The sequence below is a fragment of the Ahaetulla prasina genome, chromosome 2, assembly GCF_028640845.1.
Source record: "Ahaetulla prasina isolate Xishuangbanna chromosome 2, ASM2864084v1, whole genome shotgun sequence".
NCBI classification, from domain to species: Eukaryota; Metazoa; Chordata; class Lepidosauria; order Squamata; family Colubridae; genus Ahaetulla; species Ahaetulla prasina.
Window position 1 is genome coordinate 274,419,651 of NC_080540.1, and position 20,212 is coordinate 274,439,862.

General features: G+C 39.8%; 1 protein-coding gene across 3 annotated transcripts in view; it reads right to left on the reverse strand.

The window, feature by feature from the left end:
- The window catches only part of RNF180 (ring finger protein 180), a 59,712-nt gene that overhangs the window by 10,045 nt on the left and 29,455 nt on the right, over positions 1–20,212 (reverse strand). For all 3 annotated transcript variants that reach the window (XM_058169609.1, XM_058169607.1, XM_058169608.1), the window contains exons 4-5: positions 8,963–9,176; positions 6,508–6,633 (exon numbers count right to left, since the gene is read on the reverse strand). In XM_058169609.1, coding sequence (XP_058025592.1) covers positions 6,508–6,633; positions 8,963–9,176 — 340 coding nt within the window. The remainder of the gene's footprint in view (positions 1–6,507; positions 6,634–8,962; positions 9,177–20,212) is intronic.

Here is a 20,212-nt window from a genome sequence, read left to right on the forward strand (position 1 = left end):
AAGTGCCTGATCTTCAGACCTTCCGTCGTGAGTTAAAAACATATTTATTTATTCAAGCGGGACTGGCATAATGGTTTTAATAGTTTTAATTTTAAATTGGGGTTTTTTATTGGGTTTTTAAATCTTTTATAATTTTAAATTTAAACTTTTAATTTTCAGCCTTTTGTAATTTGCTAGGTTTTAATTGTTGGTTTTAATTGTATATGTACTGTATTTTATCTTTGGCTGTACACCGCCCTGAGTCCTTCGGGAGAAGGGTGGTATAAAAATTTAATTAATTAATTAAATAATAATAATAATAATAATAATAATAATAATAATAATAATAATAATAATAATAATAATAATAATAATTTTGTACCACAGATTATTTCTTTTCAATACTGATTTTAAGAAATGATTAGTTATAAAAGTAAAGAAGAAATTAAAAAAGAAACTTAATAATGAGAATATAGGCTATTAAGAAAAAATTCACAAACGTGTGGAGCAATAAAACTTATGTACTCTGAATGTTTTGAAAGTCTAGAAAGGTGAGAAAAGAAATATAATCCATTATGTTTAAAATATAACCCACAGAATCTTTGGGAGGAATGACCTAAAAGACTTTAGAGACATTATAAATATTTAATCAGTTGTAAGAGATACAATTTAGAAAGAATAGATGGCAAGTAATTTCCCAACAAGTATACAGCATTACAAAGATACTCTTTAAGGATTTTGCCAAAAGCACCCAACTGAATATAACTTGATAGAAATGCACAAAACAATTCCCATTTTAAAAAATACTGGGGATTGTTTTAATTATGACTATTTAAATTGGAGGGAAAAAAAGGAAAAATCTGTTAAGAGTAAACTATAGTTTAAAACTTCATCTAACAGAAAACATGTATTTCTAAAGCAAAAAAGGACATATGGATTAATACTATAAAGAATATGAATTAATACTACAACATTACCAATGTTTTCCTAATATTACTTGTTAACCCTGGGAAATTGATATCTAGCAAAATATCAATTGACAAGACAAAAACTATGTCAGAAACTATGAATTTTTTTGGTGAACCCTAATTTGTATTGATCTTGAAGATACATATTGGCACTTCTAAAATGTGGCAATATTTTATATTTCCAGTATTTGAAGGATGGATTTATATTCAAATATATATAATTTATATTTAGGAAATGTTTAATAAAGAGGAAAGTAAGTGTTGAACAGAGAAGGGTATCACAGGTAGTAAGTTGACTGTATTAAAGAAAACATAGTATGTATCACTTTCAATTGGCTACAAAAAAAGGCAGCTTTCTAAATCATATTTGGCACAATTTCAGCTTTATTTAATTTTTCTTCTGATTTTCAAAAAGGTATTTTGAAGCTGGAAAGATTCCCCAAACTAACAATTAAAAAAGATACTGAATCTAATGAGGAAAGTGTAAAAGTTAAGATTATTATTGTAGTATTTGATGAAGTAGACATTCTAGATGTATGGAAACTGCTGTTCACAGCAATGCTCATCTTGATCTTATTAATAAACAAATAGCTGCCAGCACATTGGTTGGTATATAATATTCCTCATGCCGCTTCTGCACGCGTGCCACAGGTTCGCCGACACTGCTCTACGGTGACAGGAATACCTGACAGTCGAGCATGTCTATAATTGTCCCTAGGTATAATAGGCAATTTGTTGGGTTCAGATGGCTCTTCCCCACATTTATGGAGAAGCCATGTGCCTGCAGTTAGCGTATCGTTGTCCACAAATCTTCCCCTGCCTGCACGGAAGATGTTGACTGAACTGGAATATCCCCCAGATAAGCCTGAAGACGAATCGGTCTGGCTCTGAGTGAGGCCCCCAGTGCTGCCAGGATTTTGTAAAAATCCTGGGAGCGGATGCTAGGCCAAATGGGACAGCTCGGTTGTGGAGGTGTCTGCCGTTGTAGTAAAACCTTATCTACCACCTGTGATCCCAATGTATTGGGACATGCAGATACGCCTCCATGAGATAGATGGAGGTCAAGAAGTCTCCCCTCCGGACATTCTCTAGGATTGACCGGAGGGAGTGCATCTTGAAACTCTGATACCTCAAATACTGGTTTAGGCCTTTTAGATTGTGAATCAGTCACAGTCCCCCGAGGCCTTCTGGATGATGAACAACATCAAATAATACCTGTCCCCGTGTTCTGATATCGGGACAAGTTCCACCTCTCCAGTGTCCATCAAATGCTGAATGGCAGTGTCCATGAGTTTTCTTTTGGCCGCATCCCGTGATGTGGAAGAAATTCCAGGGAGAGACTGGATGTTATGGTCTCCCTCACCCAGGCGTCGGTGGTCGTTCTCTCCCACTGGTCCGTGAAGAGGCCTAGATGGACGCCAATGGGAGCCCTGTCCCTATAGTCAATGGGGTCTGTAAAAGGAATGGTTGTTCCCTCCATGAAACGGTCACTTAGACTGCACTCGTGGCCTGTTCCTGTCAGAAAAATCCGTCCCTGACTGGTAGAACTGTCCTGATTGGCCTGCCTGACCCTGAGCGAACCCTCATTGGTACCTATTAAATCCTGATCCCCAGTAGGGATGAAAATAAAGCCTCCGAAAGGGCATTGAAACCCAAGTATTTCCTCTCTGTGACAGGGCCAGCAGCATCTTTCTCCTGTCCTTAGGTTCTGCCAACAAGGAATCTAAGGCCACCCCAAACAACTTAGAACCTTTAAAAGGCACCAAAGCCAGGTGCCACCTTCGTTTGGTGTCCGCCTGCCAATTTCTAAGCCAGAGAAGCCTTTGAGCCATGACTGTGGATGTGATGGCCCGTGCTCCGAATTTAGCTGAGGTCAGGGTAGCATCTCCTGTATATTCCGCCACTATTTTGTTGAAATCCTGGTGTGCCCTAAGATCCGTCACTGGCACCCTGTCCTGCATTTGTTTCAGCTACAGCAGAGTGGCCCTAGTAAAAAAAAGATACTGCTGTGGCAGCTTTGATACCCCAGGCAGCCCCCTGGTGTGCCTTTCTGAGAGCCTGCTCCAACTTATGGTAATCAGGCTTCAGTACTTCCTCTGGCTCAGCCAACTTAGCTGAGGATGATGACAATGCCAATACAGGTTCATCTACATACGGAACTCAAAGGAGCTCCGTCAGATCTGGTGTTGTATTATAAAATCTCCTCTCATAGGACATATTAGGGTTTGCCCCTGAAGACTCCGAAGTTTTGAATTATGTCTAGGAACAATTGGGGAGCAGTAATTGTCTCAGTCTCAGTGGCTGGTTCCAAAAAAAGCAGGTCCGTCGGATCCTGCTTGAATCGAATACCTGCCTGCTTCAAAGAGGCCCCTTGTTTAGTAGATGTTTTGGCTTAATAAGCAGGGGTTTAAAGAGATGTGGTCTGAACAATTCCTTGAAGGTGGGTTGATCTGGCAGTAGGCCCTCCTCTTCTGATAATTCCTGTTGCCATTGTTGCCTTATCCCCCATGGATAAGGAGTCATCAGTGTCTGAGGCAGGGGTGAAATCTAAAAATTTTCCCTACCGGTTCTGTGGGCGTGGCTTAATTGGTGGGCGTGGCTTGGTGGTCAGATGGCTTGGTGGGCGTGGCCAATAACAATAAATAATAAAAATAATAAACAAAGTATAAAAAAAACAATAAGAGGTACCAAAAACCAACTTTCACACTTTACACACACACAATACAACACAACTGACTCACACACAATGTAAAAGCAGCTGCACTTCACACTTCACATAGCCACAAAAAGCTCAAAAACCAATTTTCACTTTACACACACACAACACAACATAACTGACACACACAATGTAAAAGCAGCTGCACGTCACACTTCACACAGCCACAAAAAGCTCAAAAACCAACTTTCACATTTTACACACACACACACACACACACACACACAATATGCCACATACAGCTTTCTGAGATTTTGTGTGTTTGTGTAGTTAGAGTGAAACACTACAGAAACACACCAAATCTCAGAAAGCTGCACAAATATTTTATTATTTTATTTTATTTTATTTTATTTTATTTTATTTTATTTTATTTTATTTTATTGTGGACTTCAAATCCCAGAGTTCCTTAACCAGCAAAGCCAGCCAGTTGATCACCGAGGAAATAATTAGCTGAACGATTGATTCTGTCTGGCTGAAACTGAAACTGCTTTCGGGCTATGGCCATGCGTTCATCAGTAATCAGGTAAGTGCCTTAGAATCTCTACTCTTACTTGTAAAAAACATGTTTTCTACAAGTAAGAGTACAAGTAAGGTTCTGCTGTTTTTTACTTTTAAAGGCCTGTTTCGGCTGAAGCAAAACCGGCTTTTAAAAGTAAAAAAAAAAAAACCTCTGCTGATGGTGGGGCTCAGCAGAGGCAGGGGGCCGGGGCCAGGGATTTTTGTTACCGGTCCTCCAAACCAGCAGCCGCCATCGCTACCGGATCGCGCGATCCCATCTGATCCGGGAGCATTTCACCCCTGGTCTGAGGGCGATGCTGAGGACTCAGAGTTCAATCCGACCCCTGTCCTGCAGACTTTCGGACTGCATGGCTCCTCCTGTATCGCCACTTTGGCCCCATGTATGGATTGCTTGTTGAGCCACTTTCTGGTTTTGAAGCCGAGCTGGACAGCTTCAGCAATCCATAGTTGGCATATCTGCCTCCCTGCTAACTGCCTGCCAATTTCCTTGTGGAGCTAACAAAGTGGTTGACGTTGAAATAGGCCGCATTCTCCTACTGGGGTCACCTCCCAAGGGAGGTGGAGACAAAGCTCTAGACTGCTGACAGGTGGTTGAAGGGCCCAGTATTGGTGACAAGGGCCTGTCTGCCAGGGCAGCGGTCTGAGAAGGGTCTTGCGTAATGAGATGTTTGTGCTTCTCAACAGCCTTAAGACTATTTTCCACCTACTTCTCTAAGGTGCTCTGAAGGCATTTCTCTGCCTTCTCCTGAGCCTTAGACGGGCATTTAAGGGCGTTTGCCCTTGAGTCTTGCTGCCACCTCTTTGCTGCCACTTCTTGTGCTATGATAACGGTTTCTTAAGCCGTCCCCCGAAACTCCCTGGGAGTGAGAAGCCTCACCCAACTCTATCAGGTCACTAAAAGAAGCCTCTGCTGCCATAGACAATATATTTGACCGCGAGGCCGCAGGTCAATCCCAACCGGGAGGCCTAAGAGCAATTAATGCCCACAACTTGGTTTAAACTGACAGCGGGCCTGTCTCCTTTGCCCTCAGCCATACTCCTGCTTTGCAGGCCAAAACCAGCTGCAACAAAATATGATTTTAAGCCTCAGCAGCCTGAAGCGGCCGCACTAAGAGCTAATTCGTAGGCAATTATGTCTGTAATAACTTGGCAGCATTATTTAAATTCCAATCCTCTTCACCTCAGAGGCCCGAAGCGGGCTTGGGCCCAGGGCCCTTCACACTGCCGTCCGAGGGCTTTGCTGTAATGGAGGGCTGAAAACCGAGCCCTAGAACAGCATTCACCACACGGCAAACAAGAGTCCAAAATTGCTCCCGCACCAGGCTGCCTTCCAACAGCTCTGAAAATGGCACTGAAATTTCCTGAGTGCCTCAGCCCTGCCATGGTACTCAATTCCACCCTCTCCCGCTTCTACTTACAGTCTTCTAGGAGAGAGGTGGTCCTTTGAAGCCGGGCAGCTGATGAAGGTGTAAAATGCATCGTGCTACAGCTGATAAAGCGCCGCCGGAGTCGCTTGCAGCCGAAAGGACTCCAAACGGCCCCAGAAGTCTGACTCCCAGGCAAGTTCTCAATTGCAGCAGGCCTAAAAAGAGCCACGCCGCCACTTTTAAATAACCGCCTGCTCCTGCTAGGTGAAAATCTTCCCAATGCTGCAGCCTCCAGTCAAAACAGCCCTCAATGGCTGAGCGCCACCGCAATTATGTGTCCCACGGCTGGTGCATGTTCACCAAATGGCGGCTGCCTCAAATGCCGCTGCCCAGCTGATACAAAAGCCGCCGGAGCCTGATTTTTAAAGAAAACTGCAAACGGCCTCACTGTCCACTGAATAAGAAATTCCAACCCTCTAATTGAGGAGCAACCCAAATCTGTCTTAACAAGTTCTGGAGTGAGTTGAAACTGGGAATCTCTGCAAACCTCTGCGTTTCTTCAGTTTGAACCCAGTCCATAGAGCCAGAAGACAGAGAGATATCCATGCCTGGAGTCTCAAGTTTTCCAGCAGGAAAATAAGAAAATTCATGAGTTTCCCTTTTCGATATCTGCACATTGAAATAGGATATCTTTCTGCATAAACAACTAAGTGAGAATGTTCTGAGAATGTTCTCAGGCATGCAAATATATAGTGTAAATTCAAACAAAAACTCAACTTGTATTATTTCTACTGCAATCCTATATAGTTTATGGTATTACTTTCAGAATGGGCAAAGATAAAAATTCATTAAAAAAATCACAGGGAATAAAGTATGATTCAGTCATGCATATCCTTGAACATTTAACTTTTAAGTTAATGAATTTCTAAGGTAAAATAATCATTAATAATTTACTTACCATCAATAACTCTGAATACTTTTTTGCAACTAGGGAGAGGCCAATTTGCTAAATTTGATTTTTGAAAATTTTCCTTTAATTTTGAATATTCCATTGGAAATAAAGTTTCTGTGGAAGTATTCAGTTCTACAATAAACAAGAAGAAGAAAAATAAACATGTTAGCAACCTTTATTTAGTAACGAAAATACTGGTATCAATTTTCTAGTGTTTTTCATATTTATGAAAACTTAAGAGAATCAGTTCTTGAAAATAGGTCTGTTACTTTCCAGAAGTATTTATTATATCCATCAAGATGATTGAGACAATCTAGAGAATCATCTGATGAACTCTTAGATAACCTCTTTTATCTTTTTGAACAGTTGACAACTGTGCTACCTGACAAATGAGATTTGAAACTTTAGGCTCTTTCAAAGCATTTGCAAAGCAATTATAAGAGAAGTTGTGGGTTTCTCACCAAATTCAGAGAATATGAAGACTATAAGACTATACAGAGCAGAAATGATATTGGCTGGATATAAAGCAATAGATATTTTTAAAATTACATATGTCAAAAAGAAGAGCCAGTTGGACAGATAAGGCCTTCTGGACTGGGGTCAGTCTAGAGTCCAGTAGGTCCACATCTTCACCCTATTTAAATATTTTTTATGCATTAAATTTATATACCACCCATTTCCCCGATAGGTGACTCTAATATTATTTCACTCATCAACATTCAATCAATGAATGCATTTGATGGAATAGTAATGAGACACCCATTTCTTCTATTGAATATAGTTCGAAGAATAATACAGAGTGTAATTTGTTCTAGGACCTTCTATTATGCAAAACCATCTAAAGTGTAAAAATACATAAATAATACCACTTCTCATTTTCATTAACTTTGCAATAAATGAGAGATCTTTATATAAACCACAATCATATGTGTAATTACTGTTTCAGTCACACTTTTATTAAATCTTGTTACTAATGTGTTTTTCCTCTTACACAGAAAAAAAATTAATATGGAATAAGAAAAAAATCTTGTTATCTTGATAAAAGTTCCCAAATGATAACTTATGGCTTTTGTGTATAATGGACAATACAATAAATAATTAGCTAGATGTTCAGTTATTATATATTGCCAAGAACCCTTTCTTCTGTTACTGGCTTAGAGACTTATAGTTCAATTTGAAATACTGCATTTTTAGATTAAATTCTACTTCTGTACAATTTAATGTTACAAAAGGGGAATTCTTTGGTGGTAAGTAACTTTTTCATTAGCTCTTGGAAAGACAGATTATAATGTACTGAAGACACAGTATGCATGTCTGGATCTGTTGAAACTGATTTCTAGGCCTAGATAATGATTATGAGATTATTGTACTTAAGAATCTATGGTTAATTTTAATTTACTAGACAGAGTGATGTTCTGTATGCATCTCAAGGAGGCAATGAAAGAAAGCAGTAAATGTTAAAACTAAGCTAAACTAGTATGGAAACTTACTTCCAATCTAGTTATATAAGGGGTAAGGGCAGTGGTGGGATTCAAATAATTTAACAACCGGTTCTCTGCCCTAATGACTGGCTGGGTAGGCATGGCCGGGTGATCATGTGACTGGGTGGGTGTGGCTCATCACACCCAGCCCCACCTCCCGGCCACTCGCTTCAAAGACCTCAATAAGATAAAATTTCCCTCTCTATTTATTTACTACTACTGAACATCCAAAATGCCACCAAAAATGCCCCGAAAAACAGCCCAAAAACATCCCCCCAAATGGGTGGGGATGTGGCCAGCCAGTGGTAGGATTAGCCAGTTCGCCGAACTGGGCAGAATTTTAATAAACAGTTCACCCAAATTGGTCCGAACTGGCTAAATCCCACCTCTGGGTAAGGGTCTCTGAGAAATGCTTGCCTCATCATAGTTTAACTCCACGAGCGCTTTCTTTTCATTTCTCATTACCGAGAAATCCTCACATATAAGCCTAGTTAAAAATTAAGCTGAACACAGGCACTTATTATGAGATGGGCAGCATATACATTTAATAAATAAAATAAAAATAAAAATATTTGGAATGGCAGACTATGCATATAAATGATAATTGAGGAGAATGTAATACCCGCTACATGCATCTGGATTTTGCCATGAAGATGTGCCAGTTGTTGAACAATTTTGACTGAAATACATTCAAATATTTACATATTAACTATATAACATTGCCATTGATGACACTAATTACTTAGACAATTACACTTTCAGAAACCTATATCAGCTGGCATCACATCGAATTTGGTTATATTTTCATTGGCTATATGTTATTAATATATATATTAATAACTGTATTTGTATTAATAAATGTATTTGGAATACATTTAATATTGAATATTTTCTTGAGAAGGATAGTTAGTTTTAATATTAGTACTAATTTGGAAATATAGGCAGCAGTTACTGAAATGTATTTTAGGAAGGCTTTTTACCTGATTGAAAAAAAACGTGGGTAATTGCAGTACGGCAGAGAGGACATGGAGTGCTAGTTGGATTATCCTTGGCAAGCATACGTAGGCAAGGTTCGCAGAAAATATGATGGCATGGGTAGCACATGTAAGGATTGAAGTAGATATCCAAGCAAACTGCACAGAGGTAGCTTTCCTTATCTTTTCTGTGTTCATATTCTTCTTTTGTATTCATTGTCTACAATGGAATAAAAACATGAGGCAATGTCAAAAACTATGTTAATCATTCAAATTAAAGATGCAATTCATGCCATAATGTCATTTATGACAACGGAATGCTTATTCTAAGTTTATTTTGCAATATATTCTTTGCTTTAAAATATTACTACTAAAATAATATGAAAAATTATAGTGTGGTTCAAATAACCAATATTTAATAAAAAATAAAGAAATCAACCTACTTGGTTAATCACTATTAACTCTCATGATGAGCATACTTTATGATAGTATTCAGTTATAGATACAATTATATACTTTGATATGGGTCTATCAACTGGACTAGAAAAAGGTTTTATCAATATGAATGGATCACTCATTAAATTAAGTAGTTGGTTACTGATGGAAACAAAAAGCTGGAATAAGACTAGACAGGTCCTGATGGCTATTCTTATGCTCTTAAGGTGTATGATTTTGTAAACTAGTAATCTATTTCTAGTAGTTCCAGGATGCTCTTCTGCCAGACTTACTTTTTTTTTAAAAAATGTTGAATATAGGCTTACTTGCTTCATGATAATAATCAAGAGCAGGTCAGATTTTGAGAAGTTTTATCTTGTTAAAAGCTGAGCAAGAATTTATAATCTTAATTCTGGTCTACAATTTATATGACACTGCATTAAGTGATATACATACATACACATTATGAAATTTAAACATATACATTTTGAAAATGCAAAGTTAAAAAGATAAACAGAAAAAAGATCTGGAAAAAAAAAAGCCCAGGAAAGAAAATGTGAACATGCAAAGAAAGAAAGTTAAAGACAAAAAAAAAAAAAGAAAAGCAAATGAATAACTTCTGATTTTCCTTGGTACAAATATATTGGTAAGTACTCTAAGTTTAACATCTGTATTACTTCCATAATTCCATATAATTGTAATCATAAAATCCTACAATCAACATTTCATTTCTTTCAGTTTCTCATAAAAAGTCCAAAAATGGTTTCCAAGTAGAAATAAAATTTGTCAAAGCCTTTTTCTCCCCCCATCAAGGTTGTCAATTTCATCATCCTGACTTGAACGAGCTACCATAAGTCTTCTTCTCCTGACTCTGTTTCAATGTGGGGAAAATAATAGCTCATTGGGGAAAACGAATGAAGAAAGGTTGTTTTTACTTATAACATCAAGAAACAATGATTCATGTACCCTGGTAAAATGAAAGGATGGAAAATTACAGCAGCATTCATTGAACACTGATGGACTCTGGACAACAAAAAAGAGTAAACTGAAGCAGAAGTTCTCGGTTAAAATGTATCTCTATTTGAATTCAAAAGATGGCCTTTAGGAAGTTCTTCTGATTTCCTGTTTCACCTTTATTACCTAGAAGATAATGGCTTAACTTAAATGGCTGTTATAAGGCATACTAAGGAATTGTATATAAATTATTATCCAGAATAAATTCCCTAAAGCACTAAAGCTAAGCATTAAACTTGCACATGACTGAGTATTCCCGTAGGTTTCTTGTTAATAGCTAATAGAACTGCTTGGGGTCAATCCACACATGCTTAATGCATTGACTGGAAGCATGTCAAGTGGATATGTACTTCACCAAGTTATTGTGATGGTTGAAGGAGCAAGAGCTTCACAGGAAAGAGAGCCAGAGAATATCTATTGATCTTGAATGAATCTATATCTCCACAGCCAGATGGAATGGACTCTATTCCATTCCAAACCTGTATCCATTATTACTGAGAAGTTCGGGAAAATGAATTTTACAAAGCATCAAATGATTGAAAAGAAGCAAAGATTTTCCCTAGCTTCTCAAGGAATTAGAAACCAGTCCTCTAAAAACTGACAATTGACCAAATTATGTTATAAATTATTTATTTGTAAATGCTTTAGAAACATGCACCATTAATTAGTCTGTAGACAGGTTTGATAAAAATTTGTGTCATGATTTTTTTCAACGGGTAACTTTCTTAGTGGATTGTAAAAATACTAAAGCATTTGACAAAATTTTCCATGACATTCTGACTGATTCATCAGGTCCACATTGATTCTTAGTGACCAGATAGATAAACCTTCTCCAGAATGAGGGTCAGATAACATGAACTAATAAACATGAGATTCCAATGGTATTAGGATGATTTGCAGATGTCAAAAATGATAGAATGTTCATCAACATTCCTCAACAAACAGAAATAAGATTATCGTGTCAGATGTCACAGTATTCAGTCAAGGGCTGAGTACTCCTCAATATTTGCATTAAATTTTGGATAAAACAATAGACAGAATGTTTTCAAACTTGCAGACAGCATAACATTCTGCAGGATAGCTAATATTCTAAAAACAGAAACAACATTCAGAATGATTGCTTACTGGAATGTCTGAAAATACCAGAATGAACTTTAAATCATGATAAATGAATTTTTTTCACAAAATCGAAGGAATTCAAATGACACTGGTTTGATAACAGCATATATGAAAAGGATCTTAAAAATTGCAATTTATCACAACCTGACAAAGAGCCAGCAATACAACACAATTGCTAAAAAGCAAATGCAATTTTATGTTGATCAATAAAAGTCTACTTTCTAAGTCAGAGAAATTAATTGTTTTCATTCTGCTTTGATAAGAACCCATCTTTAGTTCTAGATATTTTTTAAAAAATGAGAAAAACTGGAACAAAGACAGAAATGCTTAAAGATGACTAGAAGATTGGAAGTTAATCCTATGGGAAAAGACTGAAAGGGAATGTTTAGCCTTGCAAAAAGAAAAAAAATTAAGTTGCTAGTGAACTGTCATATAAAAGAATGGTTTTTATTATTCCAGAGTGCCTGATTCAGTGTAAATATCTTAAGTTTCAGGAATACAATTTCTGGTTGAATGTGATGAAAAATTAGCTGGTAAAAGCAGTTCAATAGTAGTACCAATTACCAAAGATGATCCTCTGTTTTGATGTGCTAAAGCAGAGTGTAGAAACTGAACTTTTGAGGATGCTTTAATTTGGTATCATGTCTTGGAGGGAAGGGATGTTGGACTCAATAACCTAAATGTTCCCTTTAAAATAGGTGATTTATGTAGCATTTTTAAAAAATAAAATAATATGGAACAAAGTTTCATTGAGATTCAGAATCAAGTCATTCTAAGTCAGTAGTGTAACACGAGAATTTTTGATGGCATTATAACCTAGGAAAAAGGGTTCACTTCTCTACCGTTGCGTATATCAGTACTGAATTATTTCACCTCCAGGTTGCAATGGAATTGCAAACATCCTGATTCACTCTCAAGTAATACTTTACTGTCCTATGTAATTTGTTCAAAAGGATTCCATAAAATCAATTGTCAACCCTGAAGCAAACCTGGCTGAGGCCATCTTTGAGGCTTAAGGGTTGCCACAAGGCAGAAGACAGGACAAGGAGGGAGGACAATAGATAAAGGGGTAGTCAAAACAAAAAGTTTTCCTGTGGGAACTAAGAAGATTCCAACAGTTGCTGAGAAGAGGAGGAATGGAGTAACCAAGCAACCAGCCAGCACCTCTACTGGACAATGTGACCGATGACTTGGGGGAAGGGGGAGCTTTCACTTTTTAATTAGGTGAAAACCACGGGAACTTTAAGAATTGGTTTTCACCAGTTGTGCCAATATGATGTATCCAATAAATTGTTCTTTGAATCTACCTGCCTCAGAGTTCTGCTTTCTATGCGTGCATTACTTGGAACGCTGATACCATCTTTATTCAGAGTTCTATATAGAACATATGCAAAACCAATAAACAGTAGAAAGGTCAACAGAAAGACTAAATTTATTTGGCAACCATTATGAATGTAAATAACAAATATATTATGTTATTTCTTTACTATGAATATATCAACAGATTTTATAAAGACAACTGAAATTTAACTTTTACAGTCAATTTTTAAATACAGATTTAAATGTAATTAACATTTCCTTATTTTTCATGTCTAAGAAGCACCAGCAATAAGAATACTTTCAGGGTAACCAACCAAAGAAAAACATAGGAATGAAAATGTTTATCTGAAGCAGAATTATCTACATATTCAACCTGATCCCTAAATTATTATTGACTACACTTACAAACCACAGATTCCATGTCCTTCAATATTATTTCATTTGCAACTGCTATTATTCAATTATTTCTGAACATATTAATACCATTATCTCAGCTTAACATTTAGTTGACTTTAGCTTTGGCTCTCAGAAAATAAATCCTAAATCATTAGTTGAGGAAGAAATGTACCCATCAACATGGAACAGTGTATAAATGTCTACACGTAATAGGCTTAATTTTATTAATTAACTAATTAAACTCATCTTCCACCAAGTCACTCATGTATAAGATGAGATAGAGAAACGCTTGGCAAGTGTTACAAATATACATAAATACAGACTGGGATCAGTCTTAACCAGCTTGATGCGTGATGTAATTCTTGTTCTAAATTGTTCAATGTATGTATGTATGTATGTATATATATATGTTGTGTATGTTTATGACTATCAATCTCCTAAATATAACTCTGGGCTGCTAACAATTAAAACAAAGTAAAAAATAAAAACAATCAAAATTAAAAACAACAGAAAACATATACAATACCAGCTGAGATACTCAAAATACTCAAACTGCTACCTGTCAAAGTGAGAAATCCAGAAATCAATAAGAAGGCCCAAGCCATCATTAATTCCTGAAACTAAGGCCCAAGCAGTCATTGCATAAATGATAAATTCTAACCCATCTCTTCCTTTTCATTATTTTGGAAATTCAAAGATGCAATAAGAAATCAATTTCATCTCTAAAAAAGAAAATAATGTTTGCAGTTTAATGACTAATTCTTACAATGTAGAAAGTTGACTGAAATAGCTATAGAAGAACTCACTGGTTTTTTTAAAATAAACTTCACGGTACGTATATTTGCTTATTTGTCCTTTCTCTACATTAATTGTACATAATTGTTCACATCAAAGTACATTTAGAAGAGTTTTAACAAATTTATCTATGACTGTCTGCAAACCCATGTTCATTATTAGTCCATTTTTTCAAAGTGTTAGCATTACATTACAAAAAAATTGTGTAAAAGATTGAATAATTCACATTACTTCTGTCAAATCTAACTTCAAAAAATAACAGAGCTATACGAGTTTGAAGATATCTCATTTTAATGTTTAAAAAATGTTTATTTGACTGTATTAGATATTTTTACCAGGTCCGCCTGGTTTGCCAGTTGCGCCCCTTTCTGGACCGGGATGCCTTATGCACGGTCACTCATGCTCTCGTCACTTCTCGCCTGGATTATTGCAATGCTCTCTACATGGGGCTACCCCTGAGGTGCACCCGGAGACTTCAGCTAGTCCAGAATGCAGCTGCGCGGGTGATTGAGGGAGCACCACGTTGCTCCCGGGTAACACCACTCCTGCGTAGTCTGCACTGGCTACCTGTGGTCTTTCGGGTGCGCTTCAAGGTTCTGGTTACCACCTTTAAAGAGCTCCATGGCTTAGGGCCCGGGTACTTACGGGACCGCCTGCTGTTACCTTATGCCTCCCATCGACCCGTACACTCTCACAGAGAGGGTCTTCTCAGGGTGCCGTCCGCCAAGCAATGCCGGCTGGCGGCCCCCAGGGGAAGGGCCTTCTCTGTTGGAGCACCTACTCTCTGGAACGACCTTCCCCCCGGTTTGCGCCAAATATCTGACCTTCGGACCTTTCGTCGGGAATTAAAAACTCATTTATTCATTCAAGCGGGACTGGACTGATTTTTTAGATTTTTTAAATTTCTAAATTTTAAATTTTAAATTTTTAAATCTTCTGTAATTTTATATGGGGTATTTTAGGTTGGTCAATTTGACGGTTTTAATTCGGCCACTATTGAATAGGTATTTTAAATTGATTTTTAACTTTGTATACTTATTGCTTTTTATCTTGGCTGTACACCGCCCTGAGTCCTTCGGGAGAAGGGCGGTATAAAAGTTTAATAAATAAATAAATAAATAAATACATAAATAAATGTAGCCTCACTTCAAAATTGGTTCTCCACTGTAGTGGAGACAGCATCCAGGAATGAGTTGTCCTTGTCTGCTAGCCAATAGGACTGAGTCTGCCAAAGCTATGAGGACACGCCTACATCAACGGTCTCCAGCTTTTGACTCAATCCTAGCTGAAGACAGATGTGTTCTTTGCTTAGGACAACTCATTCCTGGATACTTTTTTCCAATTTTATACCCTTACTACCAATATGGCAGCTATATCACCAACTTACCAGCTGTGCCACCAAGTATTCCAGTGAGAAAAGCTTTTAGCTTGAGCCTGCTGAGGGCCACACAGCGGCGATTAAGGTCACCAGAGGGTGACTCTGACAAGGCAGCCAGATCGAGCATAGCTCGCAGCTCTGACTCAGAGCCTTTTTGAAGCCCAATCAAGCTCCAATGCGTTCCGGCTTGGCGGGAAGCTTCGCGCTCCGCTCCTTGCCGATGGTTGGCCAGCCTGTCAGGTAAGCCTGGGACTGTCACATTTGACAGCCACTGCCAGCGTTTTTGGCCTGTATTTGACAAGTCCCCGCCTGATTGCAGGCATACTCGGGAGACACCAGCAACCGCCGCTTCAGAGCATGGGCCAGATCCTGAGCCTCTGGTTGCTTGCGGGCATATTCGGCAGCAGCTGCAAGCCGCTGTTTTTAGCAGCAAAGCCTTTTGAATTTCAGTGGAGTGGCAGTAGCCTTAAAATGAAGAACTCGGTGTCCGCCTTCAGTGGGGAAGCTGCTTTGCCAACCAAACATTTCAGTTTCGGACAGGAGTAGAGGCAGCACCGCAGGAACCTTGGGATCGAGTCCTGCGAGTCAAAAGGCTGCAGCTAAACTCTTCAGTAGTTCAAAGACCCTCACTAAATCCTCTAAAGCGGCTGAGAGGGACGCCAGAAGGTGCTTGACTGCAAGGTGGCCAGGGCACCAAAGACACTAGCAGGGGACTGCCTCAGACTTTTGGGGCAGCTTGCTCCTGCCATAATGCAGAAGAGCAGTTGGCTCTGCCTCAGGCTTCTGACAGCTGACCTTCCCAGTTTCTGTTACCAGATGGCACTGCTGAGCAGCTTTTAACAGAGATTAATCTGCCCAGCAACAGGGAATTCCCAGTTCCTCCCAGATCCTTTTTCTGCCTTAACTGCATGGCAACAGCCTGTCAGAGTCAATATCTCACCTGCAGAGGCAACCTTTACTCCAACTGCAGAGGGGATCTGCTCAGGGGAAATTCAGGAGAGGCAGATACCTGCTGACATGGAATCGTTGATCTCAAAGGCCATTAAGCGGGGCAGAGCAGCTGGCTTACAGCAAAGCCATAGAGCTGCTTCCATCAGATCTGACCGTTCCTGACCTGTAGATCTGCCACTTATGGCCCAGGCTCAGGGGGAAAATTTGCCCACACAGGGCCGTTATTCCCCAGTCCCTTCTAATCACTCTGCCTCAGAGGAGGAACTGCCCAAGGACGTAGACCTATAAGAGGATAAGGGTGTAGCCCTGGATCATCCAGCTTTTGCTGGTCTATTCCGCCCAGCGCTATTCAAGACTTTATTATACAAGGCTTACAGAGCACTTAGCGGGCCATCTACCAGCTCCAGAGCCACCACCGAGTCACTTCCAGACCCACAAGCTCGCTGTTTTCTGAGTCGCTGGCTGAGGCAGAGGTAGTCCCTTCACCACAATTATTTTTGGATATTGTAAAAAGGCAGCGGGCAGCGACTGGGGCGGGAGCAAATCCCAGCAACCTGGATTCTATAATGTGGGCCCAGACTTGTCCAAGGCACTTCAAATGCCTGTAGTGGACAGCGCGGTGGCTGTTGTGCCTCGTCCTCCCTCCTCTCCTCAGCCGGGCCCCTCCCGTCTCCTCCCGGGCCTGCTATCTGAGTCTGATAACGAAGATGAACGGCCTGTCATGCCCGGACAGGATGTGAGGAATGAACAAACAAATCTCACTGATGCGGCGTGTGTTCCTTTGGCTCAGCCATCAGAGGAAGAAAGCCATGGATTGGAATTGCTCGGGCCTACGCCTTCTGACCCCTCCCTTTCTCAAACAGCAGAAAACAATTCAAAGTGGGAAGATCCCCGCTTCCGGAGATCTGAGAGGCAACGTCAGCAGAAGGAAGGAAGGGGCAGGCCTGAATAAGTGCTGAATCATGGAGCCACACCCCACAGCCTATATAAAGGACCTGTTTGAGTCAAGCAACTTTGAGTCAAGCAAGTCTCATTTAGTTTGCTGAAGTCACAACCTGGATTCCTGCCTGCCCTGAGAAATCTGAAAGGAATTTGGCAAAGCTGCAGAGGCTTCGTGGCCATGCTTGATACGGACTTCCTAGACCTGGTCGTCGGAGGGGGAGGGGGACACGACAGTGGCAGCACTAACTGCACCATCCATACTGGCAGACTCACCTGAGGATGCCCTCCAACCCGAGGACAGATGGGCGGAGCAGTCCCTCAGGAAGGGCCACCAAGCGGCAGCGTGGGCTGTGAAAGTGTCCATGGCAGCATCTTTTTTTAACAGAGCCTCATTGATGTGGCTAAGACAATTGCAGGACAGAATTATTGTGACAGATGACAGTCTCAAGACCTGAACAAGCTTTCAGGTGCCTTGGAATTCTCTGTGGACACCACGTTCAATGTGGCATGGTTCGCTTCAAAGGTCATCTCTACGATGACTTCCAGATGACTCCTATAGCCCTGCCAGTGGCAGGCAGATGCCAAACACAAGTGGAGACTGGCCTCCACCCCATTCTCCGGAAAGCGGCTCTTTGGAGTTTCCCTAGATCTGATCCTGGTGGATTCATGTGACAATTGTAAGACCCTCCCATCTCTCTCCTGGTGGGTAAACTCCTGCCCGCCGCCGTACTTCCGCCGTCAGACTTTCAGGGGATCAGACAGTGGCTTTGGGCTGCCTCGGCCACAGCACCCTTTCCAGCAGCAACAGGATCAACAGCAGGATAGGATGGGGAGATACAAGCAATTTCCCCCTAAATGGCCCTTTCGAGGGGAGGAAGCCATTCTTTCAGATGCCAGAAGTAATAGCAGTACTGGCTCTCCCATTGGGGGATGCTGGCCCAGTTTGCCGGGCAATGGGAGAATGTTACTATGGATGCACGGGTTCTGGAGATGGTCCATTGGGGCCTCTCCTTAGAGTTCCTCGCCACACCCCTGAGGTTTTTCATTCGCTGCCCTGTGTCAGGGAACAGGATCAAGCTCATGGAAATCACTATTCAACATCTGTTGGAAATTCAGGCGAGGGGTTCCAGAGGACCAGCAGAGAATGGGATTTTATTCCATCCTCTTCGTAATTGCAAAGCCCTCAGGGGGTGGGAGGTGGTACAAGGCAATTCTGGACCTTAAAAGACTGAACTGCTATATAATCTACAAATGGTTCAAGATGCATTCACTTCAGTCCATTTTGGACGGCATCAAAGAGGGCAACTTCCTCACCTCTATTGATTTCACTGAGGCTTATCTTCATGTCCCCAATTTTCAAGAAAATAGGCAGTATCTCCACTTCTATTATGCAGGCCGGCATTATCAGTATATGGCACTGCCCTTTGGCCTGTCGTCAGCACCCAGGGCATTCACAAAATTGTTGGCTGCCTTGGCAGCACACCTCTGGGCTCTTCCCATGCATGTCCAGTGCTACCTGAATGACATCCTGATCCAGTCCGCCTCTGAATCCCAGGCATGTGATGATCTCAGAATCACTATCCAGGTGCTTCAGAACCATGGGTTCTCAATAAACATCAACAAGAGCCACTTTACACCAACCAACCAATTGCTGCATTTAGGAGCAGAAATAGACACCACTGCGTGCAGGGTACCTCTCTCCCAGGACCAACAGGCAAGAGTATAAGGGAATTGGTGGGTCAGATCAAGAGGGACCCTGTTATGTATTCTTGTCTGTACCTTTAAATATTTGAGCGGGAAATCAGCACGTTGCTGATTGGACGAAGCCACCAGTAGAACTGTATAAAAGGAGAGGTTTTTCCCCAGCCTGTTGCTGGGTTCACCCTATATTAAAGAGCTGTTGTCACTACCCTGGTCTCCAGCCTCGTTACTGAGTTAAAGATTACAAATAAAAAAATGGTGCTGAATAACCTATGTGGATATTAAATATACTAGAAGCAGTGGCATTAGTTAATTGTTGAATTGTATGCTACCTCAATCATTAAAGTAACCTAGGTAGCTTAAACATGGTAACAGTAATCCAAGGTGGTCTATATTCAGTTTTATCTTTACACAAAATAAAAAAAACTAGGTAATTTTTAAATTTCAAATACGTATATATTTACGTATATATACATAAGATATACATATATATCTTACGTATATATTTATAGAAGCATTTCTAAAAATTCACAATTATTATAATTACATAATAATTAGTAGTATTTTGTTAAGTAAAATGTTTAAGAAAACATGTTTCTGAAAAGTTGATTAGAATGTATGAATTCCTTTTGCAGCTGTCATATACAAAATATATTAGTGTTTTGAGGTAGGCCCAGTGATGGGATTCAGCCAGTTCGCACCACTTCGGGAGAACCGGTTGTTAACTTTCTGAGCAGTTTGGCAAACTGGTTGTTGGAAGAAATCGTTAGGGCACAGAACCGGTTGTTAAATTACTTGAATCCCACCACTGGGTAGGCTGGATCAGGAAACAGACCAATGTAACCTTATTTTATCACATATATCACATTTGCTATTCTATAAAGACTACAAGACAAAATGCTGTAAAGATAATTTGGCTTTTAATTTGACTCAGTATGAGCAGCAGCCTTAAAACTCTGACTTAAATCAATATGATTTCATTTAGCCATAATTTACTTATTGTTTCATTGATTTTAATAGGCTCATTGCATATATAGAAATTTAATGTTGATAACAGTCGAGGCTCTAAAACTGAATTTGACATGTTTTCACTTAAATTTTAAAAATATTTGTCAGTAACATTTTACCAATAAAAAAAAAACTCATTACGCATCTTCACTTCTCCAGTAGCTTGATCATGTGTTTTCTCATTGTCACATTGACCA